Source organism: Adiantum capillus-veneris, chromosome 18, assembly GCF_014529385.1.
Source record: "Adiantum capillus-veneris isolate H3 chromosome 18, ASM1452938v2, whole genome shotgun sequence".
Classification (NCBI taxonomy): Eukaryota; Viridiplantae; Streptophyta; class Polypodiopsida; order Polypodiales; family Pteridaceae; genus Adiantum; species Adiantum capillus-veneris.
In genome coordinates, this window is record NC_140948.1 from 66,490,704 (window position 1) to 66,502,733 (window position 12,030).

The 12,030-nt window shown below is 45.2% G+C and overlaps 1 protein-coding gene across 1 annotated transcript; it reads left to right on the forward strand.

The window, feature by feature from the left end:
- Window positions 1–4,914: 4,914 nt before the first annotated feature.
- On the forward strand, window positions 4,915–11,723 carry LOC147435814 (uncharacterized). Its single transcript, XM_086488736.1, has 2 exons — window positions 4,915–9,926; window positions 10,502–11,723. Exons 1-2 carry the CDS (start codon window positions 5,059–5,061, stop codon window positions 11,532–11,534), a joined length of 5,901 nt encoding a protein of 1,966 aa, XP_086344862.1. The 5' UTR covers window positions 4,915–5,058; the 3' UTR covers window positions 11,535–11,723.
- The last annotated feature ends 307 nt before the right edge of the window (window positions 11,724–12,030 follow it).

The window sequence follows — 12,030 nt, forward strand, 5'->3', positions numbered from 1 at the left end:
CGACAATACTTTCAAAAGAGAGAGAAATTAAGCTATTGACAACAGTTGAGGACCGGATTTGCATGGAGCCGGTCCCCCCTCCAAAAGGCTTTGTATTATGGTTTCTCCCATCAAGAGAGACATTGTACAATACAATTCTTTGTGTTCCTTCAAGACTAGCTAGTGCAATGAAGATGGAAACTTCATGCACTAAGCAAAACACTAAACAAACACAACTTCAATTATCCCCGTTGTCAGACCCAAGACCTCACACACTTTCGAAGATGGTGAGAGCTAGCAGGGTATGAGAGTAGATTGAGAGGAAGAAGGAGTATCTTACGAGAAAGATGTACATCTCCTCACATAATCACTCATATGTAGCATATCTTAGCTTAGTAATTAGCTTGGTAGAGGAGATGAGCATGCATTGAAGCTTGGCTCTTGGTTGGATTTGCATCCACATGCCAAGAGAGTGTTGATGTAGGCTTCTATCTCACAAGCTTGGAGTAGGTAATGAGTTCTCCATTAAAGCTTGGGAAGAGATAGTCTTCTCTTTCTTCACACATGAGCTTGTGTGAGTGTGTGTGTGATAATGCCTTGCAAAAATCAGCCCCCCCTCTCTCTCTTGGGCGAGCCCTCTTGCTAATTGCTCTTGCTAAAGCCTCATTGGCCCTCCCCAAGTCAAGCCAATTACAATTAAGCAGCATAAGTGATAGCCTTCTGACATGTGTCCCCCTTTCCCCTTTTGTGAGAGCTTTAGGTAATTAAATAATTAAACTAAACTCTCATTGGACCCCTTTGCCTCCTGGCCAATAGGAATCAGGCAAGCCATGGGGCTCCTAAATGCTCATTGGTCCCCTTGGGAGACTGCCCAATAGTCTTCTAGGAGACTTAATTCTCATTGGTTTCTTTTATTAAATGTTTTTAAATTAATTAAACTAGATTTACTCTAGCTTAATTCTCATTGGTCCACTTCAAGGGTCATCCAATAGAAATTGGGCACACCTTGTGGGCATCTGGCCTAGGGAGCTGACATGTGTCCCTCATTCCCTTTGTGTAAAGGGAGCCTGTGTGTGTGTGTGTGTGTGTGTGTGTGTGTGTGTGTGGCTTTCTCTCTCATCCCCTACCTTTAGGGCTCGCCCCCTCCCATGTAGGGATGTGCAAAGACTTTTAGGGCACACACAAAGCATCCAATTTTCCCTAGGGTTGACCTTTGGACACAACCTTTGAATTTTGGAACCTTAGCATTTTGGAAGTCTTAATGGGCTGAACCTTAGGGTCTTTTTAGCCCATTGTTGCACATGGCTCTTTTGCAGATGGCCTCCCCTTTGGATCCCTATTTTCCCTCCTTTGGATCCCTACTGTGGCCGGTCTGCTAGCTTAGTCAATATTCTAGCTTTTTCTCCCTTGGCACTTCCCCACATTAAATGATCAGTTTAATATGAGAAAATCATTTAGGAGAATTAGATATTGATTATTATGACAGTGTTAAAGTCATTACAAGAGGTAGTTGAGTCAATACTAGGCGAATAGGAGGCTTGGGGATTGCCCAAAGCTCCCTATCGCTTGGTGCTGACCTTGGTGTCAAAGACATTACATGCGACAGTGAAGTCAACACCGAGCGAATAGGAGGCCTGGTGACTGCCCAACGCCCCCTATCGCTTGGTGCTGACCTTGGCAAATAGGCGTCGACCCAGTAAACATCCACAGACATTGCATTGTTTTGAGTCAGGGACCGGGCTTGTCGATCCAATAGGAAAAGGGTAAGAGTGATCGCCGATGAGAGGCGCACTCTAACTGAAACATTCAAGGGCTAGTTGTCTAAGCATGGGCGCCCAAGTGTGAATGGGCGAGCTCATATAAAAGTCAGCTAAACCTAAAAATCGGGAATTCTCTCATTTGTGCAATCGAAGAGTGCTCTTGCTCCATCTCCATCTTCTTCTTCATCTCCTTGTGTGTGTGTGTGTGTGTGTGTGTGCATGCGAGAGAGAGAGAGAGAGAGAGAGAGAGAGAGAGAGAGAGAGAGAGAGAGAGAGAGAGAGAGAGAGAGAGAGCATTGCGACGGCACGGTGGCGGTGAGGTGGTTGAGCACGACACGGTGGTAGCTCCTTCTTCTTCGCAGCGAGGAATCCTCCACGAAGGCGAGAGTAGGGTGGTGAGTGACACATCCTTGCTCTCTTGAGCTTGCTAGATTCATCCGGTTGTGTGCTTGCAGCCATTTGTGGCTCCCACACAATGTACGGCAAGTCCCTTGCTTTGACACGTGCGATAGACGTGCAGAGAGAGAGAGAGAGAGAGAGAGAGAGAGAGAGAGAGAGAGAGAGAGAGAGAGAGAGAGAGATCCAATTGCCATGCTTTTCTTCACCGCAACAGTGGGCGGGTCACATACTAGTGGTAACTTAAAGCTCAACCATGGTGACATTTTTTTGATGTGGCAAGGGCATCTTCGTTTCATCTTGTTGTTTCTGAATACCATAGGGAATGCTTGTGTTTGAGAGGTGTGCCATGGTAAATGCACACATGGCAGCATGATAAGCAACTTGCATTCAAAACCAATGCTTGATTTTCTGCTCTACTCTCCTTCAAGTACGATGAATACTCCCATGGTTACAATGCTTGGTTCACCATCTCCTCTCACAATGGTGTCTCATGTGTGATGGGAAGGGTATGAATATTTCACCACCTGGCTTGAGTAGGGAGGCCCCAATCATTTCAAATCGGAAGTTTTAAAGAATCTAAACATATGCCTTCACGTTTAGATGCAAGGGGCGGGCAGGTGGAGACCATGCGTCTTTTTTTCCATTCTTTCCCTCTTGCACATGCATGAGGTCTCTCTCTCTCTCTCTCTCTCTCTCTCTCTCTCTCTCTCTCTCTCTCTCTCTCTCTCTCTATCTATGGTAGATCTGTGAAGGCTGGAGAGGTCGGTGTTGCTATGGTTCTTGGCTAGTAGGGGCACATGAGAGGCATGAGAGGAGCAATGATAGCAGCAAGGTTGCACTTGAACATGTTGGAAGGTTGCAAGAACAGAATTTGAGGAAGAGCAATAGCCATGGCGTAGAGCATACGCAGCAGGGTGCCAAAGTGTTGCAGTTGTCAAGGATATGAACGGAAGAAGCTCCGTTGTTTTTGGAGATGGGATTTCGGAGAGATGAGACTTAGTAGAGCTCGGGCATGTCCTTACTATGGAAGAGCGACAGAAAAGGGAGTTAGGAGGCAACATTGAAGGCGCTGCAGAGGAGAGGGGCAGACGAGAGGGAGGCAGGTAGGGTGATGGTTTTTTCTCACAAGGTAGAGTGGAATCTTAGTAGTGGCATCTCATAAACAAATGAATTTTTTTAAAAAGGTGTGCCAATAGCTCGACCACGAACTTACATACATATTGGCAAAGTGGACTCACTTATCTAGTGTGGAGGTTCAACCAATGTAGACAAAATGCGTGAAAGTGATGAAATAGGGGGACCCTAAGATCCCAGGGTGTTTGGGTATGGGAAGAGGCCCTTTAGAGCCAATTCACGTGGAGCAGTAGCTTGCAAGGCAACCAAATACTCTTGAGTTCACATGGAGTGCATCAAAATTTCAAACTCCATTTAAAAAGATGGCATTTTTTCCCACTGTGAAGCTGAAAAATTGAACAAGACTTCATCATTTTCCATTGTTTGCACTAGCTGCTCCCCTAGGAGAAGCATCACAGCTGGTTTGCAACCAGATGTGAACTTTTTCTTCATGGGAACCAAATTGGTTTTCTCAACTAGTTGACAACCAGTTGCAAACCAAGGCTCCGCTTGAATTGGCTCTGAATGATCCCTTTAAGGACTAAGACTAACACAATGTCGTACAATTTTTGGGAGAAAAAAAAATTATATTTAATTTTAAAAAAAGCAATCCTCCAGCACATGGTGGGAGTTATTACTTTGCCACTTGCAGGCCATTTGCTAAGAGATCTCATCAGACACATCTAGATCAATTAGGCCTATGTCACATGTGTCCATACAGACAAACGATTTGCTGAGGTGTTCCAAATATTGTTGCTTCCATACATAGATCCTATTCGACAAGGCAACGGACATGGCAAGGGGGAGCTGATGTGTTCCAGCTCATGGCCGCCATCTCCAGTATTAGGTATGGGGCGTAAACCCTGCTCACTCTTGCCCAAGTACATTTCCTCTGCGTTGATTTGACGGGAGCTTTCAACCTACGACACTAGTGCCACCTTGTGTGACAAGCAACGTGTATGTCTCCACACCAACTCACAAATGGACTTCGGTAGTGTGTGATAGTGGCCTTACATCTCATCATAAGGTTGCCACGGACATCAAGACACTTACCCAAGGTAAGCATATATAGCCTATATATACATGGGGATGGAAGACCAAAAGGAGATAAGTTACCAAACGTAAAATTCTCTTGGCTTGGAAAGGAGAGAATCTAGGTGCAGAGTTCCACATAGAAAAACCTTCAACGTCGAATAATTAATGGTCTCTTTGAGACATAAGGGCCAAGGAAAATTCCTTTTTTTCTCCTAAAACATATGCATGTGCATAGTACACTGGGATTTAGAAAAGAGAGTATTTTCAATTCAATAGATAAGGGAGAAACAAAAAAGATAAGAGTTCAAACTTTTAAAAGACTCGAGTGCCAACAAGGTAAGGGTCTTGTGGCTTCAAGGATGCCATGTCAGCAGTGACGCATCTAAATTAAGCCCGACCGCGACATCAATTTAGCGGGTTTTTGATCTTCTCACGTGTTGGCCTTTCTAGCGCTAAATGTAGCAGAGATTGTGTCAGACATGGTGTCTGGTGGGTAGTCACTCTGATGACTCACTCTTAGGCTCATCTCTCTCTCTCTCTCTCTCTCTCTCTCTGTCTCTCTCTCGGAGCAATGGCATGTGGGTTGCTGCTTGTCTGCGTCGCTTCCACGTTTTCTTTTGCCAAGAAGCTATGGAAAGCTTCTTGAGGGTAGCTCGCGCAGCAGCAGCTGGAAAGCGAAGAATTTCTGCATTACGTTCAAAATCATCACACGTATTGGGCTTGTAGAGATTAGCCCTGGCAAGAACGGATTTGTGGGTTTCTTGCAGAGACGATGGTCACATCACCTTCGAGTTCTCCTCCTCCCAAATGGAACAGCAACCTTCGTGGTGGCAGCGGCGCCGGAGGCGGTAGTGGACAGCTTCTGCAAGAGTTAGAAGCATTGAGTCAAGCTCTCTATCAGTCACAAAAGAAGGCACCTTCCTCACAGAGCTATCCCTCACAGCCTTCTCCTCAACTTCAACCACAAGCATCCCCTGCCAAGAAGCACTCTTTTCTTTCCCGCAAAGATGCATCGCACTTGGGCCGACGCCTCTCTCATGAACCTGCCACAGATCAAACCTCTTCCATGGAGCCCATTCCCTACTCCAACCTCTCACCTAATGATCCTCCCCCTTCGTTCATGAATCTTCTCTCTCGCCATTCTCTGTCTTCTGCGCACGCTCCCTCTTCTTTCGAGCAGCAAAAGTCTGCTGCAAGCAACTCGCGTGGTCGATTCTCATCATCTGTTGTGTCTTCTCGCAAATCTTCTGGATGGGGTGAGGAGAAATCCGAAATACGCTCTCGCACAGATCGCCAGCTCTCTCTTCCACCCTCGAGGTCGAAGAACCAAGAAAAATCCATCCCTCAAGAGCAGGAGGAATGGCCAGAGGACTCATTGGAGTCAAGTCGCAGATTTGATTCTTCTTCATCAGACAAGAAGAAGAGTGTTTGGAGCTCATGGAAGCCGCTCAGAGCTCTCTCCCACTTAGGTAGACAGCGACTTCATTGTGTCTTTTCAGCATATGTGCATGCGATTGAAGGTCTCCCACCAGCAATGAATGGGCTTCGGCTATGTGTGCACATGAGGAAAGAAGAAACTAGGGAAGGTGCTGTGCAGACAATGCCTAGCAGAGTTTTTCAAGGTATAGCTGAATATCAGGAAACATTATTCATGAAATGCACTCTGTATGGCAACAAAGGGCCCTCAAATACCATGAAATTCATGGAGAAGGCTTTTATAGTGTCTGTGATTGCTCCTGACATTGATGAATTGGATTTTGGGAGACATCAATTGGATCTAAGCAGGCTACTGGGTGATTTTTTGGAAGAAAGAAAAGGCCAACTGGAGAAGGGTAGCAGTTGGGACACCGTGCTCGATTTGACAGGGAAGGCGAAAGGTGGCAGACTTGCCATAACTATTAACTATGAGATCCTCGACAAGGATGCAGCTTTCTCTGGTAATGTCAGCTCTAGGTTTCGAGAATCACCTCCCCATCGCTCGTCCATGCATTCCTCGTACAGTCTCCCAAACTCTGCACATGGGACTCCCCGAAGTATCACAACAAGAGCCCACTTAAGTCATTCTCCAAGTGTATCTGAACCTGGCAATGATTATGATGATCTCCTTGCAATGGATCAACTTAACCTGGATGAGCCCCCTCCAGCATTGAAGGCCCCTCCATTCCTTGAAGCTCAAGAATTGAGAGGTGGCCAAACAGCAGAAGTACAAGGTTTTCCTGCGTTTGGTTCTCAATCAGATCGTCCGCCTATTCCTTCTCAGAGTGCATTCAAGGCATTTCCCAGCATGCCTGATCAAATTTCTGCCACTCCATTGCCTTCACAATCATCTGAAAAGGTTTTTGAAGGTACTGCTGGTGCTGTCAAAGCGGAAGATGAACTGCCTTCTGAAGAAGAGGATGAATTTGTGGTTGTTGACCAGGGAATGGAGATTGATGAGTCGGTGGAAAAGCGCGCAGGCAATCTTGTTGGAGAAAAAGAGCTTTATGGGGCTGAGGAAGAGGCCTCAGATGATCTCATTCCACATTTGGTGGAAATGGATGCCATGGATGACCTGCCACAAGTTGTTGATATTGAGGCTCTGGATGACCATCCACAAGTAGTTGACATGGAGGCCTTTGATGATCTTCCACCTCGTGTTGTGCAAATGCAGGCCTTTGATCACCCTTCACCATCAGTGGATGAGATGGAGACTTTGGATGTCCATAATTTACAAGAGCCACCCTCACAGGTGCCTGAAAAGGAAGAATCACATGATCATCAGTGCCATGAAAGTGATGAGGAGAGATCATTGAAGGAAGATTTGAATGCTGAAGGGCAGCAATCAGCAGCATTTGTTGTTGGAAGCAGCGGGGATGACAAGGAGGTGCAAGAGGATGTTGAAAAGATTGTTACCGTTGATGAAGGGGAAAGGAAAGATAATGTAACATATGTGATGGTTATGCAAACTCTCGACTCACTTTTACAGGGGACAAGCGCAAAAGAGCTGCCACAGGAAGAAGAAAAGGTAGAAGTAGAATCAAGCGCTGATGGAATTTTCAGTGATGAAGAGGATGCAGCCAACAAGGAAGTGATTAACATGACCTCACTGTCCACGCTTGAGAAAGATTCTAAAAACTCAGCCATGGAGCTAACTGATGATGTTTATGAGGATAATGGTTGTGATAGTGAAGACTTTGAAGAGAAAGGACATAGCAGCAAGGACATCAACGAGGTATCATTTGAAGGTACTGCAGAAGAAGAAGAAGGCCCCAAAGTTTCTGAAGAACAGGAAAGGCATAGTGATTATACCAAAGAAGAGGAAGGAGTCGTCAAGGTAGAAAGAGGCATGCATTCTTGGGAAGAAGAGGATAAAAGCTTAAATGACTTAGAAGATGAAGGAGAAAAGCAAGGAGGAGTCAAGGATGAAAGAGGCATGCATGCTTGGGAAGAAGAGGATAAAAGCTCAATTGACTCAGAAGGTGAAGGAGAAAAGCAAGGAGGAGTCAAGGAAGAAAGAGGTATGCATGCTTGGGATGAAAAGGATAAAAGCTTAAATGACTCGGAAGATGAAGGAGAAAAGCAAGGAGGAGTCAAGGAAGAAAGAGGCATGAATGCTTGGGAAGCAGAAAATAAAAGCTTTAATGGTTCAGAAGATGAAGGTGTGGACACCAATAAACAGTTTGAAGATGAGGAGAGGGACCGTCATATTATAGAAGAAGAGGGATCAAGCAGTTCAGATATAAATGAAGAGGAAGGGTTTACTGTCATTAGCAAAAGTGAAAAAGGCTTAGATGGATTTGAAGAAGAGGGAAGTGGCTACAAAGATAAGGACATTGTGCTCAATCATTCTGACAAAAATGCACCGAATAGGGTTGCAGAGGAGGAAAGCATCAGCATGAGCCCAAGTGCTGACGTCAGTCTTCCCAAGGGAACTACAGACAGCAAAGTTGCTGAAACTGCATCTGTGGATATGGATAGTGAGGTTGATCTTGTTGCTGGAGAATTTCTTGACATGCTCGGTATGGGAAACACTGCTGTGAGTGTTGGATATGATAGTGAGGTTGAAACACCACGGGCGCCTCTGAATATGGGATATGATAGTGAGGTTGATTCACCACGAGCGCGGTTGTTAAAACAGTTTGAGCAAGAGGCTCTTCTCGATGGAGGCTTTGGATTGGATTTCGATGTTCCAGAGTTTTCACTGGATGGAGCCTATAGGGATGGAGATGTAGGGTGTCCACCTACTGCTTCTGTGCAAGGCTCAGCTGTTAAAAGGGAAGATACAGTACCTTCAAATTGGGACTCCACTTCAATTCAGATGGAGAAAGAGAGTGACCACTGGCAACATGCCTTTACATCTATCTGCAGAGAAGAGGAGGTTGCGAATCAAACCTTAACATCAAAGGGGTTAAGTAAAGAGTCTGCTAACTGGGATCATAACTTACCTCGCAAAGAGATTGAGAAAGAGTCTGCAGGCCGGGATTGGATTAAGGGGATAGATGAGGGGCCTGGAGACAGGAGGACCACCACCAATGCTTTCAAGGAGACGGGTAAGGAGTTAAATGACCAGGACCACACTTTAGCTTTGAAGGGGATGGAGCAGAAGCCTACTTTCCTGAATCTAACCTTAGGAGTTAAGGATGTTGATATCGATCCAGCAAATGGCAATCATCCAGTAGCAGTGGAAACGGAGCCTGGTCACTGGAATTATGCCTTAGCATCGAAGGTCACAGATGAGGATCTTGCTAGATGGACCGACGCTGTAGCTTCGAAGGGGATGGAAAAGGACCCAGGAATGGAGCCTAAGTCTAATGACAGGAAGCTAGTTTTTCCATCTGAACAAATGGATGAGGAGCCTTGTAGCTGGAGCCATACTTTAGCACTGAAGTCAAAGAAAGAGAATCCTCCTAGCTGGGATGAGACCTCAGCATTGAAGGAGACAGATCTAGAGCCTGTCAAGTTGGATCATGGCATATCTGTGAAAGGGTCAGACAAAAAGCTGGTTGGCCAAGATCAACAAGTTCCATTGCAGCAAATAAATGCTGAGCTTTCTCACTGGGGTCACAGTTCAGCATCGAAGGAACTGGATAGGGAACCTACAAATAGAGCTCCAGATCTTTCATCGAATACCGTAGACAAGGAGCCTGCAATCTGGGACCTTGAGGAGGACGAGGAGCTTATGTCTTTCATGGAAGCTGCAGAGTCAGAACTGCAACGGGCTACTCAAAACATGCAAAGCAAGTCTCGAGCAAAGATGCTAGAGGATGCTGAAACAGAAGCATTAATGCAGGAGTGGGGCTTAAACGAGAGGGCTTTTGTGAGCTCACCACCAAAGGCCACAATCAGGCAGCAAGAGCCCCCGCCATTAGGGAAGGGTTTAGGTGCTAGTGTCCCTTTGAAAGATGGGGGCTCTCTGCGGTCCATGAATCCTTCTCTTTTTCAAGCAAACAAGAGCAGTGGAAAGTTGGTGATGCAAATATCTAAGCCAGTTGTGGTACCTGCCGAGATGGGTAGAGAAACTGCAGATATTCTTCGAAATATGGCTTCAATGGGGATAGAAAACATGGCTGTCCAAGCTATGACAGCTATGCCCCTGGAGGACATCACAGGTCGCTCGGTGGAGCAAGTTGCAGTTGAAGGGGCGACTGCTTCCAAATCTGGGTAATCACATCTAAATATTTTCTGTGTTTTGTCACTTACAAGGCATGGTCTTTTGGTTTTGGCTTTGCATCCTAGTCTTTCTGTTTGCTTTGAAGCTGAATGTAGCAGCTTTATAACAATTTGGGGAAAGAGTACTTTCACAATCACAGAACTAGTGTGCAGTTCTCAAGATGGAATCAAGATTGTTAATATTTTCAAGCAAAGACTATTATTAGGTTACAGAAAGACAGGAAGCTATGGTTTTATTGAAAAATGGTCCTTGGTTGGTTTTAATTCAGGGCAATCCCACACAAAATATGAACAGGTGCCCTATTAAGCATAGTGACACAGTGGGAGAGAATTTTAGCCGAAGGTTTCTTAATTATATCTGCATTTGATACTCTTATTACGATAGTTCGGGGACTAGGAGACAGTGGCACATAGATTTACTGCATTGTGATTGAGTAATGGGCTTAGAAAAAGAGGGACCTGTAGTATGAACCCTAACTGCATTTGGTTATTTGGCTCATATTTTTTTGTAGAAAACTTCAAAAATGATGGAAAGTCACAAAATTTATTTTCTATGAAACTTGCAGGCACCGACTATTAGAAGGCTCGAGCAGGAAAGACATAACGAGCCGACTCGATCGCAAATCTCGAACTTCTTCTCAAAACATTGTTGATGATTTTGTATCTTTGGAGGATATAGCCCCCATGGCTATGCAACAGATTGAGGCATTGGCTTTTGATGGTCTGAAGTTTCAAGCAGATGCAGTCGAAGATGATGCTCCCTTTGCCGTGAATTCCTTCTCATTGGATGGTGAATCTGGTGTAAGGGATATGTCAGCAGGCGGTGCTATCCTCAAAGGTGTGACAGGTGTTCATTTGTCAAAGGGCCCAACTACATCAACAGAGACTTCTGGTGATAGTGGTGGGGAGGGGCTAATGGGCATGGCCATCAGTTTAGATGAATGGATGCTTTTGGATGCTGGATTGTATGATGAAGCAGAAACAAAGAAAGATGCAATGGCTATAATGGCTGCTCATCAGGCAGTCCATCAAGAGATAGTTGTCGCTGGCGATGATGAGAAGAGAAAGAAAAGGCAGGGGTCAAAGAGCACGGGAGGACGATGGGGTTGTATGGGAAATACTCTAACCATAGCTATGCTGGTACAGCTTCGGGATCCTCTAAAGAACAATGAAGCAGTTGGGGCTCCCATGATGGCATTTGTGCAAGCAGAAAGACTGATGAAGCCTCCCAAACTGAAAGTAGGGAGGAATGTGTCCATGAAAGGAAACAGTGAAGATGAAGAAGCGGGAGAGCCGCAGTTTAAGATAATTGATGTGCATATGTCGGGTTTGAAGACGTCTCAAGAGGGGAAAAAGATAGGCTGGGGAAATCAGAAGCAGCAACAATCTGGTTCTAGGTGGCTTATTGCCAATGGGATGGCAAAGAATGCTAAAGTGAACAAACCCATGCTGGGCTCCAAGCCAGCAGCGATGTCTTCAGCGTCATCCTCAAAAGCTAATGCCAACAAGGGTGAGTCTCTGTGGAGCATATCCTCGAGGGCACTTGGCACTGGACTGAGATGGAGGGACAAGCTCAAGCTGAATGCCTCTGCGAGATAAACGATCTGTAAGTTAAGACTTTGTATTTTATAAGTATACAATTTCCTGAGCTCATAACATTCATGAGGACCTCACTGCTGCAGCTTGTAACATCACATTAGTCCTGATTGTCAGTGAGCTTGTACAACTTTGTAAATCTAGGTTAAGCTTTCATATTCTTAATGCCACAGGCTTGATTAATTGTCTTAAGTCCTTGTCTCAATGGCAAAGAAAGCATTGTGCAAGAACAGGGCTTCTTCTCGCCTTACTGGCTCACAATTAGTGCCACAGGCTTGATTAATTGTCTTAAGTCCTTGTCTCAATGGCAAAGAAAGCATTGTGCAAGAACAGGGCTTCTTCTCGCCTTACTGGCTCACAATTAGTTTTCATCCCGAGATTAGTTTTGTGATCAAGTCCTCTATAAGGCACGGGGTGCCTTAAATCAAGGTTAACAAATAGGATCCAGTATAGGATATGGGTTGAATCTTTTGAAACTTTTGACAAAAATCTATTATCT